We start from the raw sequence: 15,043 nt of genomic DNA, 5'->3' as shown, positions 1-15,043 counted from the left end.
ATTCTCCAGTTTAACCATGCTTTTTCCTACCACCAGGTACTTGATAGGTCGGTCAATAAGCAAGAAGAAAAATCCAAAAAAGAAAACTTGTTTTAAATCTGGTGTCTTGCAATCTTTGGTCCTTAGATAAGTGAGAAAAAAATGATTGTCAAGTGGTAAACAAACGAAGAAAAGGCCCATAAGAAACCATTTTGTTGAATCATATAGTAGAGAACATTAAATTTGAACATTTTATGACCAAATTTTTTTTTTCATGCATTGGACACACAACTTGGCAATTAAAACTAGTAGAATTATCTGGACAATCATAAGGACTTGGTCTTAAAAATCTAATTAATCTCTGAACCTACTTGTATCAGTCTAATTAGCATGTAATTTACGTGAGCTTATTAAAATATTCTTGATATGCAAACGTAATTTAGTAATTTTTTTAGAGGTCGGGTTTGACTCCTAATTTTCTTATGCAATATATGACTAAACGGGTCGCCAAAATTTATATATCAATTAAAATTTCATTAAAAAAGGGGTAATATCACAAAAAACTCCAAACCGATATACCCGTGACAAATTTATCCCAAACTTATTTTTACCATAAAAAACCTCAATCTGGTACACCTGTGACAAATTTACTATATGTTAGTTTCCGTTAAATTTTACTGTCAAATTACTTAGTTAAATTACATGTGGCAATTGACAGATGTACCGGTTTGAGGTTTTACTCTCCGTTTGTCGCAGGTGTTTGAGTTTGTATTTTTTTTTATTAATCCAATTTAACGGAGGGTAAAGTTGTTACAAGTATACCGGTTTAGGATTTTTGGTGGTCAAAATATAAGTTTGAGGTAAATTTATCATGAGTACACTAGTTTTGAGTTTTTAAAAAGGACACGTAGGATGAATAATCGGAGACATTTAAGTAATTGTTTTTCCACCAATGTGGAACTCAAGTGATCACTAGTAAAGTTTGGTACCGAAGTTAACACTGTATAAAAATCATAACACTTTTCATGTTATATTCCCTTAGAATGCGTTCCTTTTATTTTATTTAAAGATAATGACACAAACAGTCCTTAAACTTTGACCATTCAATTGGTCCACGAACTTTTAATTTGTTCGATATAATCCTTAAATTTTAACTTAATATTTAATGCGGTTCTTGAACTTTTAATTTGTTCAATGTCATCTCTGAAATTTTTATATATGTTACAAAAATTTCAAAGACTACATTAAACAAATTAAATATTGAGGGATTACATTCCGCATTGAGTTAAAGTTCAGGAACAGCATTGAACAAATTAAAAATACAGAGATCACGTTGCATATTGAGCCAAAGTTCAATAATTGTTTGTGTCATTTTCCCTTTTATTTACTCGATATATATTTTTATTAACTATACAGCTTTGAGTGAAAAGTATTATGGAGCACTAAAAAAAACAAAAAACATTTAGACGGGATAAATGTTGTTTAATGAAAATGACGCTAAATAAACATTTTATTATCAGCCGTAACCAAGTATTGCCTTTTATTAAGAAATATTTAACAAAATCATAAAACACACACACACATATATATATATATATATATATTAAATAATTCTACTTTTTGAAAATTACAATAGAAGTCACGAACTTGCGCACGGCAGAACCCTACAATCACCCGCGCCACCCTCCAACAGAAAGTGAAGGCGGCGGAGCAGCTCGCAGCCTCCAACCCTAAGCTCTCGCCGCCGCCGCCGCCGCCGCCGCCGTCACCGTCGGAAACCCTAGGCTCGAGACCACGCTTCACTGGCAATGGCGGGGGGCAAGGTGAGGAAGGACAAGCCCAAGGCCAAGGCCAAGGCCGCCGCGGCGCCGTACCAGGGGGGCATCTCGTTCCACAAGTCGAAGGGCCAGCACATCCTGAAGAACCCGCTCCTGGTCGACTCCATCGTCCAGAAATCCGGGATCAAGGCCACCGACGTCGTCCTCGAGATCGGTCCCGGTACCGGTAACCTCACCAAGAAGCTCCTTGACGCCGGCAAGTCCGTCGTCGCCGTCGAGCTCGACCCCCGCATGGTCCTCGAGCTCCAGCGCCGGTTTCAGGGCACGCCTTACTCGCACCGCTTGAAGGTAAATTGATTATTGAAATCGAAATTTATCCGGGAAGGTTTTGGACTTTGTCGGCGAAAAGAAGGGTCTTTGTGCGTGAATTTGCAATTTTGAGTAAATTTGCAATTTTGAACAGACTTTGAGGAGTTGAAAGGGTTTTGATGGGCATATGAATTGACTTGCGTTGTTGGTGCTTTGTTTTTGGAACTTCCTACTTTATCAGCACTTAGCATTAAACAACGTTAATTGGTAAGAATTCTTAAGATTTTGTAGCTTCAATCTATCTTGCTCTGTGAAGAAGTCATAAGGATGGCTCTGTTACGTTGCATCTATGGTTGGTTAACAGACTCGACATGTTGGTAGAGCTTTATACAGCAGATTGTTCAAGCTATACCAGCAAGACTAGTTTTTGTGTTTGCAAAAGGGTCTGAATCAAACGTCACACGCTAGGCACTGACGATGAATTGGTGTTCTTCCCCGTGAAAATCGTAACGCGTGTAATAATTGATTGCTTGAGTCGTGAAGATTATACGGCTGTCCTGTTTTTATCGGTTTCTGAGAATGTATATCACTGCTCTTGATTGCATGCTTGTTCTGCTTCATTGAGCGGTGGAAATTGCAAGGCTGCTCTTTGATTGCTTTGTGTTCCTTTAAAGATCATTGTAATTTTTCTTTAAAACGGCTGTTGGAGATGATCAAAGTTTCTCTCTCCAAATTTCACATACACAGGTTATCCAGGGCGATGTGTTGAAGACTGATCTACCCTACTTTGACATATGCGTGGCCAACATTCCTTACCAGATCTCCTCTCCCCTCACATTCAAGTTATTGAACCACCAACCGCCCTTCAGGTGTGCGGTGATTATGTTTCAGAGGGAATTCGCAATGAGACTGGTTGCTCAACCCGGTGATAATCTCTATTGCCGTCTCTCTGCAAACACCCAACTGCGTGCTCGAGTCTCTCATCTCCTCAAAGTCGGAAAGAATAACTTCCGGCCGCCACCAAAGGTGGACTCATCTGTGGTTAGAATCGAGCCACGAAAACCGGCTCCTGACGCAAATCTCGTGAGAGAGTTTGATGGGTTGATGCGCATATGTTTCAATCGGAAGAACAAAACACTGGGTTCCATTTTCAGGCAGAAGACAATCCTTTCGGTGATGGAGAAGAATTATAAGACTCTCCAGGCGTTACAACAATCGCAGAGTAATTTATCAGGGGATTCAAATGTTGGAATGGACAGTTTGGATTTTGGAGATAATGGGGATGACTTGAGGATGGAGGTCGATGACGGTGGAGACGACGAGATGGAGTTGGAGGATGGCGACGGAGGGGAAGTGTCCGAATTTAAGGCGAAAGTTTTGAATGTGTTGAAGGAGGGGGATTTTGAAGAGAAACGATCATCCAAGCTTACGCAGCAGGAGTTCTTGTACCTGCTCTCCTTGTTTAATAAGGCTGGTATACATTTCTCTTGAAGAGTGTTGCAATTCTGAGGTATGCAATTTTGGCGATGTTTAGTTTCACAGCTTTTAAATGTAAGAGTGAGGAAGAAGTCCTTGTTGACTTACTTGATTAGTTATCATCTACATGTTGCAATTTTACGATAAGAATTTTAACTTAGCGGCTCCTGCTAGTACTTATTACACCAGCTGAGATTACACTGCTGCTAGTACTTATTACCCCAGCTGAGATTACACTGCCCCTCTCTCTCTCTCTCTCTCTTCCCTAACCATGCCTTTTATCAGACAAACTGCCCTTATGATGTTCTTGTTTTTCCCTTCTTTTTCACACCGCTGCTGATGCGAGGTGTTGATAGTAAAAAAAGAAGCAAGATTCTGTCTGGGGATTTAACATTTACTCTCTCTGAATCCTTGATACCGTTCTTGTTATCGACTTTGGAGGAACTAGATGAGAGACAATAAGCTCGTTAGCTAAAATCACGAGATTGTTTTGATTAAGTGAGGTGGGATATTGAAGTGGCACGGATGTAGCTGAAACCTTATTTCAGTTCACGGTTAGGAAGTATGGTATAGTCTCCCATTGCACGCCTGTTACTGCAGAAAACTAGCACGACACAGTTCGCGGGCGGCTAGCTCCGTCTACATCAACCGAACTATATGAAAGATCAACGGGGGTTGTCGCCAAGGGCTTCCTTGCGTCTTCTACTGTGCGCTTGCAAATTAGTTCCTGCCCTGCGATTTAGATTTGGCTAAGATCCCCTGGCTTGCAAGATTTTCTATGTTTCGGCTTATCAGTGATTCAGTCGCTCGTCTAGTTGCCGGTGCCATATTGGTTCGAGCACATCCAAACTGGCTTGAGCTTGACCAAGTTTTCAGTGATTTGTCCGTCGTAATTTTGTATACCCCTTCAATTACCGCCTTTGTTCCTGGCGATGTTACGGCTGCACTCGGCTTTAACATCGTCCCGTGCTCACGACGTAGGTCCACCGGCATGCTTCTTTTGCTTATCCCAGCTTGGCTTTCTTCCCTCACCCGCGAGCTTATGTCATCGAGCTTCAGACATCGCTTGTTCGAGTCACAGACACAACTCCAACCATGGATAGACAAAAGAAGCGCATACCCTCCAATGGGTTGTTTATATTGCGGCCCCCCGCGGAGACATTTCCGGTTCATTTGTTTGACCTAATATCAAGACACCACGAATTTGAGAACTGTGGATGCAAACAAAATTTCGTATTTCTTTTCCTCACTGGAGTTTCTTTAGATTTGCCTATCGATTGAAAAGTATAACATGATCACTCTGTCGACGGTTTTCCGTAATCTTGAGCCATGATCTCAACATGGAAAAGGTGAAAATAGTAGGTATGGAACGTTAATTGCATTTTTTTAAATATATCATGACTCAATTATACTTTCGTGATAAATTTTAAAATTTAATTACGTATTTTTTTATCACAATCGTAAGTCTCAATTGCGCGCATGTACCTATTTCATGTTTTTTTTCTTCCCAATCTTTTCTGGGGGAAAAGCTAAAAATACCTGACGGTCACGCAGCAACGAGACACGTGTCCCAATCCCCTTCTCTGGGTGAATGGGTGGACATCGTCATCATCATCTTCTTGCTTTCGCTCTCTTTCTTCCCTCCCTCCCTCCGATGCTTCGCAGTTGCAGAAGCAGATAAAATTCTCGAAGCTCGTCTTGTCGCCTCACAATTCTCTCTCTATCTCTGTCTGACATGGCCGCAGCTCAAGTCTCTGCTTCGCTCTCCGTCTCTGCTCGCGGTACCCTTTTCTTCATCTCTCTCCGCGGCAATTTGTCTCCATTGTCATCTCTCTTATGAAGCTCTGCACCGGTTCAACCCTCCGCTTTTGTCTTGTTTGGCCGCAGATTTCTGCGCTGTCGTCGGCCCGCCGAGAACCACCGTCATCCCTCGGGTTCGGCTCCCGGGCCGCGGTCCGAGCGGCGCCACTTTCGCCACCGGTTCTCCTCTGGGTAAGCATTCCCGAATTCGAATGAGTGTCGGGTCATGTTAGTGTCAACGGACCAGCTCAAGCTGTTGTCTGAATTGGGCGAGAGAGCTTCGCGGCTGAAATGATGACAGTTGACGTTGAGAACGGAGGAAGTGAGTGAGGTGGGTGAGGCTGCTTTGGTTGTTATGTCAGACTAATTAGGTGCTAATGAATTAGTGGCCCAGTTGAGTGAAGAAGAGTGATTTCTTCATGAGAGTCTCCATGAACTATTGAGCTGAGCTGGCTTTGAAGCCTAATGGGTTCCAACTTCCAACCAAGCTGACTTGTTTTCTGATCTGAAATCAGGTTTAAATTCGCTTCGAGAAAACCCATCAGCCCAACAGACTGTCTGGCATTGCTATGCAGATAGTTGCTACTTGTTTTTCCTGTACCGCTGTATCCTTCGGATCATTATCGAGGACCACATGTTCTTACCTTTATAACTGTTTAAAGTTTGTGCAATACTCTGTAGCATCATTAGCATTAGTGAATTTGGTAATGTGTGCACTAATGACATGTTAGCAACGACATGTATTAGTGTATGTCCTTCTATATTTGGATGCTGGAAATTCTCTCAATCTGCTGAAATTAGAAATGCCTTTGTGTTGCAACATTGATGGCTAGTCACTACACCACATGCTGATGTTTCTTCGTCTTTTCTTTCTCTTGGTCAAATGCAGCAGTAAGGAGATCCTCCTCTATTAGAAAATCTGCAAGCAAGGCAGCAGCAGTATCCATTAGGTGTGAGCAGAATACTCAAGAGGGGAACAGTTTAGATGTATGGCTGGGCCGTCTTGCAATGGTTGGATTTGCTGCGGCAATCAGTGTTGAAATAGGAACAGGCAAGGGACTTTTGGAGGTATGGGTGGCACATGGTCTGAATTTTAAATCGAAACTGCCAAATAGCATTCTTTTCCTATTGTGGTTTCTGCCTTTGGGTACTCATCAATTACAGATACTTTTTATGTTAAGATCCATGCCGCATAAAGTCATATCGCAGCTTGTCAAGATAAGTAATTGTGTTGGGACTTATGGTCTTTTTCTTTTCCTGCTAAAGAAGAAAAAATAGCGGGCATGGCTGCGGTGACATCTCTCCCTTTAAATTAACTTCGGAAGTCTGGCTGTGGATATTAACGTAGTTGGCAGTAATAGAACCTTAGTCCTAACTTTGGGTTATGAAAGGAACTTGTAGAAGTCTTTTTCTGAGATTTGAAGTATATCCTGGCTGAAGCTCCACCCTGGCACCAATTACAAATGCATGAGATGAGATACATATTATAAGTACTCAATAGATATTTTCTTGGCCTTGAAATTAATAGCCTTTTTGACTTTGTGTTTATTTACAGTTGATGTCAACAATGACTTGCGCTGTCAAAAACCAATAAGCTATTCTCAGGAGCTAAATTAGTATCTGTAATTTTGATGAGTCTGTTGGCAGATGAGAGAGCTTCTGTTTTATCTCGGAAGTTATTTCCTAGAATTCAGTTTACACAGCACAGAATAGAAGCTAATCAAATGAAGGTAGATATGTTTCTAGAAGTTAGTATTGCACAAACAGCTTCCTTTTGATTTTAGGTAAGGCTTTGTTGGAGTTCCTCACTGCTGTGAGGTGCAGTCCTAGCTACATAACTTACTATGTTCACAGTTTGAGAAGTATCTCACGAGATACTTTTGACTTCATCCCTGCAGAACTTTGGGCTGACATCCCCTTTGCCGACAGTCGCTTTGGCCGTTACAGCATTAGTGGGAGTCCTGACGGCAGTCTTTATCTTCCAGTCCGCCTCTAGCAAGTGATTGGATCCATGGTGATGTTTGTGTCTGTAAAGTTTGTTACTGTGAGGAGATTACTCAGTACATATTCTCTAGTTGTAATTTTTGTAAGGGACACATGTCATACGACTTTGTGACCGTAAAAGTAATGGAATTTTCTTCCCTCTTTCTTCTGATTTGCATTTCCTTTTACTTCATCTTTTTGCCTTTTTGACCATGGTTGGTGGGTATATCATTGCATTCTCTATGAAAGCAATTTTAGCTTTGTGCCTTTAGCTTCCTCTTGACACTGAGAATGCTGCTGAATCAACTCTCATGATCCAATTTATTCTTTTATCAAACAGGGTGAAGTAAAAAGAGGAATGACTCCATTAACCATTGTCGCATAGAAAATTACATTTTCCCCTTTAAGAGTTTGCCTATCTGTTTCTGGCATCATGGAGCCTTTCCCTTTAGATCTGGTATAGACGAGTTATCACATTGAAAAGGAAAGCCTGAACACTTCTGCTGAAATGGGCACTCAATATACATTTTATTTTTTAGCCTTTTCAAGTCTAAAGATATGCCTGGATACTTTAGAGGTAGTGTTGGTTATGTCAGTGATCGTGTGCCTTTAGATGTTGGCACTCGTACCCCTGCATCAATCAGGGTTTTAAGAGAATCGACTTTTCCTCTTCTTTATACAAGAATCAATTCCATTTCCCTTTTCTTGCAATTGCATCTCACAAGGTGCTTACTTTGTGAATAAGAGATCTTCTTAACAAAAGGTCTGATCTTTCCTCAACCATAGGCTTCCTTTCAAGTGGCCATTTTCCTTCATTTTCAAGTTGTTTCCCATCTCATTCTCGAGTCTACTCTCTTGACGGAACAATCTTACTCCATCTTTCTCTGTTCTTGCTCCCTCTCTGCACAAACTCCGAGCATGGGGGTTGCGATATCTAAATTTGCAAAGAGGTTTCTGAAGAAGAGTGCGCTGAGGATACTAATGGTGGGTCTTGATGCATCGGGCAAGACGACCATCCTGTACAAGCTGAAGTTAGGCGACGTCGTCCAAACAATACCAACCATCGGTACACACACCATTTACTTATGATGACTGAACCTTTTGGTCTTCCTTTTTTTCTCAACCGAAATCTTTTACCAGCATATCTAATCTAACTTTACCACTTATCTTTAAGCACACACTGTTTTGTGCTAATCTCTGAAATTAACATAATGACACATTGAAATCCAAAGCATGTAGATGGGATATCAGAAGAAGATTGTAAATTACGGAAAGGAAAAAGTCTAAATCTTTCATAGTGAGTACAGGTCAGTCATCATATGTTATAATTCTCTACTGGGCAGGTTTCAACGTAGACACAGTAGAGTACAGGGATATCAATTTTAATATTTGGGATGTTGGAGGGCAGGATAAGGTAATACGACTTCTGTCTTTAAATGTTCAGACTTGTTGCGTTTGAGATAGATTCTGAAGCTGTACAAGATTACATTCCTGTTGTGTGGTTAGAGCATCGCCCCTTGGGAAAAAGAGTACTAAGCACCTCATCTTGTTGCGTTTGATATAGATTCTGAGGCTGTAGAAGATTACATTCCTGTTTTGTGATTAGAGCATCTCACCTGGGAAAAACAGAGTACTAAGCAAGCACCTAGTGCTCACAAGATGCTGTCGGCGACTTATAAATGCGACAACCTTCACCATTGCATAAATTCCCAAACCACATGGGCTCCATATTGAGTACGCACACCGGCGACCCGGACATCTAGCAATCAAGTGGGACCCACGTGGACACCACCGAAGTGATGGTGTCTAGGTGCACGGTGCAGTTGATTGCAAGTCCACCTAAATATACCTAATTTCGAAAGAGTCTGATTCACAAAGTCTATTACGTGACAAGTGACTACTTTTAAGAGGTTAGTAGCGAAAATCTGGTCAAAAAGCCATCCAACGTTTTTCCATGGAAGTGAAAGTTTTATGGCATAATCACATACAGCATTAGGAAGCCCTTTCTTGGCCACCATGTCCTTGACTGAAAGATGTCGAGTATTATACCGTGTTTTCGAAGTCGGTTGCATGCTTAGTTGATATGGAGACTCCTGCGTACCAGATCCGGCCTCTGTGGAGACACTACTTCCAGAATGCACAAGGACTCATCTTTGTGGTGGACAGCACCGACAGAGAGCGGATTGGCGAAGCTCGGAGCGAGTTGCATAAGATCCTAAGTGAGGTCAGTCACTAGGTCATGTATATATATTGTTCTAAGACAATCACAGTAGCTCTGTTATCATCCTCTGCGTTGCATTGATGCTGCTGGTCTTCACCATTTGAAAGTGGAATGCCCTCAAAGCAACTCGGAATGAAGCAATGGCCTGCTTATTGTCAATGAGCTATGAGGCAAAGTTCAAAAAGCATATAGTTTTATGCAGAAGAGAAACAAAATAGGAGAAACAGATGCATAACTGTCTTGAGTTCACGTCCTTCAGAGGGTACTCATTTATAATCAGCAATTGCAAGGTCTCCGGGCCTTGGCGTTACGTTAAAATTAATTGCATGTCACAGTACATCATTTTCTTTGGCAGAAGGAATTGAGTAATGCAGCTCTTCTTGTATTTGCCAACAAGCAAGACCTGCAGGAACCTATGCACGCCTCCGAAATAGCCGACAAACTCGGCCTGCATTCACTCGGTCAGCGTCACTGGTAAGCTTTAGTTTTGTCATTCACCGAAGGAAAAGGCTTTGTGCGAGTTACAGATCGGTTTCGTCTCAACTGTTGTTGTCTAAGATAAATATTTTGTTCAGGTATATACAGAGCACTTCTGCCACCTCTGGACAGGGACTCTATGAAGGCCTCGATTGGTTGCATAACAACATCCCCTGCAAGGCCATGTAGAAGGGTCTCTTGCTCGACTCTTCAGCAGCAGAAACTTTTACAAACATACACAGAGCAGATTGACGAATGGAATCTATGCTGCATCTTTCTCGAGCCGTATACAAGCCATTTATAAGCAAACCGAACTTCCAAGACATCATCAAACCTTAAAGTGCAAGTTAAAGAAAAGCAGAATCAATTCTTTTTTTGGTCAGGGTCATTGTGATTGGCCGCAGTGATAATTGTAAACTGTATTCTCAGTTCGGTCTTGCATATGGTGGCAAACGAATACCAAGAGTTTCACCAATTCAATGAATGCCCAAATAATTAGTGTAGGTTTATTTATTATTTGCCAAATCTTGTCAGCTTAGCAGATTTTTGCCAATCCATCATTGAATCCCTAACACATCACACAAAATGCATCTTTTCTCCTAAAGACAACGGGAGATTTCTTTATGAAGAATCTGAGTAGAAATGATCTGAATCAGAATGGGATAGGCGCTTTAAAACATTCAGAACAAGAAATCATACCACAAAGTCAGGACTATGGTCAATTTCTGTACAGCACTACCAGATGACAAAGACTTGTGTCTTGGTGGAAGCAAGCGTGCCCGCTCATTTTGGTAGTCATCGTCTTCAAAATAAGGAAAAGGGCAAACGGGCAACAGGAAAATTCTACCAACCCACACGCGCATCATTTTACTTTCATCTTCGGAGCCGACAAAAAGATCTTCTCAGCCATGAGATGTGGATTTAGATCTCCATTGATTGACTTGCAGAAGCGGCCTTTGATTTCTTGCTTTTGCTCTTCTTTCCACCAGTTTTATTCTTCTTCTTGGGTTTCTCATCCAAAACAGGTTGTGTGCTCTCCAAGTGCTGTTGAATGGCGGCCAGAGGATTTGATTGGAAAGCCGGGTGGTTAAGGACTGTACTCAACTGCTTCCCTTCCTTCAATCTGAAAAAGAGGAAATTGAAACGGCTGCTACTTAGAATTTTTTAAAAAAAAAAAGAAGAATAATCCCGCAATAGGATATTTTAGGCAGTTTGAGAGAGCAGTGCGAAACACTTACATTAGCTTCCCCCTAGATCTGCAACTGAGCCTGATCTCAGTGGGTGGACATGGTTGCTTGGTATCTGTCTCAGGAAGGAACTCGGAGAGGGCAGAGAGGTCGTATGCTTTCAACTTCTTCTGCCGGCTTCTCAATTTCTTCTTCTGTCATAACAACACAAATGTGTTAGCATGCGTACCTTGATTTTTAAACACTGTATTCGCATTGCAGAGAGCTTTATACCAAAGACGCATCATCTAGTCAAACATTACGTCATGTATGCACTAACTAACGAGCAGATATTAATCAATCTAGCTAACACAATTCAATCTGTGTCAAGCCGTTGTTGGGTTTCCATCAGGAGATATGTGTTTATGAAGTCAAAGCTCCTATTTTCTAGTGAGTGCAAAAACTGTACCGGATGGGAAGAATAGGATAAAATAACTAAAACATGAAGGCCTTCATTGGGTTAAGATCGATGTGAGAAACCCATCTTTGGCAACAGCATCAGAAGGATTTCAGCAAAATATATCCTATTGGCGGCTTCACCTAACAAATCCTGTTGTAACGCTCCATGTTTCTTCAATACAGGATGGGTAGGATAAGATAAAATAACTAAAACACGAGGGCCGTGATTAGGTTACGATCAATGGCAGAAACCTATCTTTGCCAACAGCATCAGAACGATTTCAGTAAAATATATCTTATTAGTGGCTTCATCTAACAAATTCTCTTATAACACTTCATGTTTCTTCAATTATTCTAGCAATCAAATCTCCTCGTTACTCAACCTCTACAGAATCAAGCCATAACATACGTCTAAGATAATCAAATTATTCTTTGCTTTACACATAACATGGTTCTACACTTGAAAAGGAGAAGACATCACAACGGAAACAAGCAACAGTTTCCGAATCAAGTGGATTAGCTGTAGCTTAATGAAGTAAAGACAGAATTGACATAGCTTATAGTTCCAATATCATTGACTCCAATTAAAGTGACAAAGGCAACTGTAGCATACATATTGCAATTTACGTTATTAAACTGACAGATTCATCAGGCCATGATGCTTATATTAGAAAATGGCGACAGGAGTACCATCTCTTTTTTGTTCGGATGTTGTCCTTTTGTCTTTTATTCACAGAAAAAGGAAATAGAGCAGCCCGCTATCCCTTCAATTCTTCCAACCAATATACATGAGTCATCCCGTATTGTTAGTAGGAACTTTGTTTGGTCACAGAGCACATTCATGCTTCCCTTTCAACTTACGGTGAAGACGGAAAGAGCTGGCGGTTCCCTTAATTTCATTTTTCTGGAAGCAGACATCAAACTCTTGACAAGAGATTGGAGGACCGCCAAAAGCTATTTTTATGTTCACAGACTGATGTGCGAAGAATAGTGAATTACAGCGAATAACTCAAACCCCTCCACAACCATATCCCTTAGTGATCATTCTCTGAATGCCAAAATTATACACTTATCTGAGACCGCATGTAAACAACAATACGAGGAGCAAGTATTCGCATGTATATAAGCAACCATGCCCGACGCCCGACAAAGCAGGGTCGAGAACAGGATAACAAGAGGGTGTCATGTCAAGAACAAGTTGAAACAAACTGGGGCATAAGTTGACAGAAACTCACCTTGCCAATACCACTTTTTGCACTCAAAGAAGCCACAGTATCTCTAACCTCTGTATCAAAGCAAAACAAAGGGCTTCACTTCACATATAATCACACCCCCAATAAATCAAAAGGAAAGAAAAAACATTGCATATTCCAGACAAAGATGAAACATCACCGCTCATGCGACAGCTAAATTATTACAACGATCAACGCAATTCTCATGAATCCCCCCTAAAAGAAGGAAAAAAACATCAAATTTTCTACCAGTCATATACAAGAACGGGCTGAACATTACTAGCATAAAACTGGAGCTTCTTCTCGAACTTGCGATCAGCTTTCGCTGCTAAATCCGACCTGCAAAAGATCGGAACCGTTAACACACGAACAATGTCTCAGAATGCACATAGCATCGGAAAACCAGGAAACCCACCGAGAGCCGGGCTTGCCCATGATTGCTAGTCCCCCGAGCTTTCCCGAGCGGGCGACGAACGCCTGCTTGCTTTCGCTTCGCACCCAGAATGCAGAACACGGCGTTCAATTTGCATCCCCAAGAACTGAAAACTAAGAATTTGGAGCGACCCTCTATAGGGTTCATGCCGTACCTTTGGGAAGAGAAGTCGCCGGAAAAGTTTTGGGTTTCGTCGGAAGCGCAAGCCGCCGCAGCGGCGAGAAGTTGCGGAGCCGGAGGTTGAAGAAGACCTAAGGATGGCGGAAGCAGAGCGGAACTATGCTGTGCCGTGGAAGCTCTAATTTGCTGGGGGTTTGAAGTATTGTAGTTTTCTTTTTCTTTTTTTATATATGATTTCTCTTTGAAAGAAAATCTTGTGCTGCTCAAGAAAAAGATTTTTCAGCTTTCTTGGTAATGAAAATATAAGGATTTTTCTAATTTAATTTCTTTTATCTTTGGAAAAATGTACAATTATGATAAATTTACTAAAAACTAAATTTTTGACTATCAAAAACTCCAAACTTATATAACTGAGAAGAATTTACCATCCATTAATTTCCGTTAAATTTCACCGTCAAATTACTAAGTTGAATGTACGTGACAGTTGACAAGTGTACCAATTTGAGGTTTTACCCTCCATTTGTGACAAGTGTACCGGTTTATAATTTTTCGTGGTATTAATCCAAATTAACGAAAATTAACGGAATATAAATTTGTCATAGGTGTATCAGTTTGGAATTTTTAGTGGTAAAAAAACTATACCAGTTTGGAATTTTCGTGGTATTAACTCTCGAAAAAGTGACTAAAAATTCATGAACCGATCGGAAGCCAATTGAGTTTAGCTTTAAACATAACTAGACACGAACACGCGCATTGCGCGGAAAATGCCTGTATAACCATATAATAACACTATCTTGAAGATTGTCTCTAAAAGTGATGCAGTGTTCTCTAACTCAAGTCTAAAAGTGCATTAATTTGAAGGACCGACTTCATATATTTATTGAAGGGTGTTAATTTTTTTTAATTGGAGGAGGTTGTTCACTTTGCTTTCTCTTGTATCTTCACAAGCCCGTCGTCAGCCGGCAACCGACTAGTCCCTCGTCTGGCAGGACAAACACTCCGGCCTCGACCATATCCCGATAACGGGCAATGGCAGATTGAACTTGGAACCTCCGACTTTAGTAAACCAAATCTCTATTTAAAGGGAAAAAAAAGAGAAGAAAATTTGCTAAATCTTTATTATTTAGGACTTCCGATTTAAAATTGTAATTAAATGTGATTTGCCTATGTCAGTAGAACCCGAAATTTACATGTACAAACAACAAATAAGTTTTCAGTGGCTCGATCGACCTTGAATTTCTATGTTTAGAAAGAGACAGACTGATGTAAAAGATTAACACAACTATATTGAAAAGGACTGGTGGAAGCGTTAGAATATGTAATGCATTGAAGATGCGGTAGGTAGACACGTGAATTGTCAGTGAGTACACGGGTGGTCATGCACTAGCAACCTAGACTTGACGCATCAAACATCAATTTCGCTATAGATTGTAGATATATGGATTGTGATGTACACTATAGAGTAGGAAACATTAATGCATCCATAAATATAGTTCGACACACTAGATATTGGTCAAGTATGCCATATTTTCCGAGGTTGTCACTTGTCACTAAGTTAGCCATTCATATGAATCACCAAACATCTAAAACGGCAAAGGACATTAGCGTCA

The 15,043-nt window shown here is 40.8% G+C and overlaps 4 protein-coding genes across 5 annotated transcripts; 3 read left to right on the top strand and 1 right to left on the bottom strand.

Annotated features, from left to right (window-relative positions):
• Positions 1-1,609: 1,609 nt before the first annotated feature.
• LOC115690402 (ribosomal RNA small subunit methyltransferase-like) lies at positions 1,610-6,384 on the top strand. The gene is made up of 3 exons (XM_030616732.2): positions 1,610-2,105; positions 2,814-3,576; positions 6,235-6,384. The coding sequence occupies exons 1-2, from the start codon at positions 1,788-1,790 to the stop codon at positions 3,555-3,557; spliced, it is 1,062 nt and encodes a 353-aa protein (XP_030472592.2). The 5' UTR covers positions 1,610-1,787; the 3' UTR covers positions 3,558-3,576; positions 6,235-6,384.
• LOC115690382 (stress enhanced protein 1, chloroplastic) lies at positions 5,160-7,497 on the top strand. Its single transcript, XM_030616710.2, has 4 exons — positions 5,160-5,323; positions 5,430-5,534; positions 6,232-6,410; positions 7,241-7,497. Exons 1-4 carry the CDS (start codon positions 5,278-5,280, stop codon positions 7,343-7,345), a joined length of 435 nt encoding a protein of 144 aa, XP_030472570.1. The 5' UTR covers positions 5,160-5,277; the 3' UTR covers positions 7,346-7,497.
• A 404-nt stretch (positions 7,498-7,901) lies between these two features.
• On the top strand, positions 7,902-10,503 carry LOC115690384 (ADP-ribosylation factor 1-like). Its single transcript, XM_030616712.2, has 5 exons — positions 7,902-8,391; positions 8,669-8,739; positions 9,430-9,549; positions 9,902-10,020; positions 10,122-10,503. Exons 1-5 carry the CDS (start codon positions 8,244-8,246, stop codon positions 10,210-10,212), a joined length of 549 nt encoding a protein of 182 aa, XP_030472572.2. The 5' UTR covers positions 7,902-8,243; the 3' UTR covers positions 10,213-10,503.
• Positions 10,504-10,656: 153 nt separating this feature from the next.
• LOC115690383 (uncharacterized) lies at positions 10,657-13,633 on the bottom strand. 2 transcript variants are annotated; one of them, XM_030616711.2, is made up of 6 exons: positions 13,468-13,633; positions 13,296-13,370; positions 13,161-13,219; positions 12,884-12,933; positions 11,262-11,404; positions 10,657-11,146 (listed from the first exon to the last, which is right to left on the bottom strand). In XM_030616711.2, exons 2-6 carry the CDS (start codon positions 13,313-13,315, stop codon positions 10,945-10,947), a joined length of 474 nt encoding a protein of 157 aa, XP_030472571.1. In that variant the 5' UTR covers positions 13,316-13,370; positions 13,468-13,633; the 3' UTR covers positions 10,657-10,944. The 2 variants fall into 2 exon arrangements, with proteins under 2 accessions (XP_030472571.1, XP_056163877.1); XM_056307902.1 differs by having other exon boundaries at positions 13,296-13,357; positions 13,468-13,608.
• Positions 13,634-15,043: the final 1,410 nt, after the last annotated feature.

This window comes from Syzygium oleosum, unplaced genomic scaffold (genome assembly GCF_021117445.2).
Source record: "Syzygium oleosum isolate NSW1041296 unplaced genomic scaffold, Sole_v2.1 Sole_v2.62, whole genome shotgun sequence".
Classification (NCBI taxonomy): Eukaryota; Viridiplantae; Streptophyta; class Magnoliopsida; order Myrtales; family Myrtaceae; genus Syzygium; species Syzygium oleosum.
This window is presented reverse-complemented; position numbering and strand designations above follow the sequence as displayed.

Bases quoted from the DNA above. Each gene is read 5' to 3' on its own strand.
- LOC115690402 (XM_030616732.2), top strand. From the start codon at position 1,788: ATGGCGGGGGGCAAGGTGAGGAAGGACAAGCCCAAGGCCAAGGCCAAG. The intron at 2,106-2,813 runs GTAAATTGATTA...TCACATACACAG, and splicing joins CTTACTCGCACCGCTTGAAG to GTTATCCAGGGCGATGTGTT.
- LOC115690382 (XM_030616710.2), top strand. From the start codon at position 5,278: ATGGCCGCAGCTCAAGTCTCTGCTTCGCTCTCCGTCTCTGCTCGCG. The intron at 5,324-5,429 runs GTACCCTTTTCT...GTTTGGCCGCAG, and splicing joins GCTCTCCGTCTCTGCTCGCG to ATTTCTGCGCTGTCGTCGGC. The intron at 5,535-6,231 runs GTAAGCATTCCC...GGTCAAATGCAG, and splicing joins CGCCACCGGTTCTCCTCTGG to CAGTAAGGAGATCCTCCTCT.
- LOC115690384 (XM_030616712.2), top strand. From the start codon at position 8,244: ATGGGGGTTGCGATATCTAAATTTGCAAAGAGGTTTCTGAAGAAGAGT. The intron at 8,740-9,429 runs GTAATACGACTT...CCTGCGTACCAG, and splicing joins ATGTTGGAGGGCAGGATAAG to ATCCGGCCTCTGTGGAGACA. The intron at 9,550-9,901 runs GTCAGTCACTAG...TTTCTTTGGCAG, and splicing joins TGCATAAGATCCTAAGTGAG to AAGGAATTGAGTAATGCAGC.
- LOC115690383 (XM_030616711.2), bottom strand. From the start codon at position 13,315: ATGGGCAAGCCCGGCTCTCG. The intron at 12,934-13,160 runs GTAATGTTCAGC...GCTTTGATACAG, and splicing joins GAAGCTCCAGTTTTATGCTA to AGGTTAGAGATACTGTGGCT. The intron at 11,405-12,883 runs GTGAGTTTCTGT...TTGTTATGACAG, and splicing joins CAAAAAGTGGTATTGGCAAG to AAGAAGAAATTGAGAAGCCG.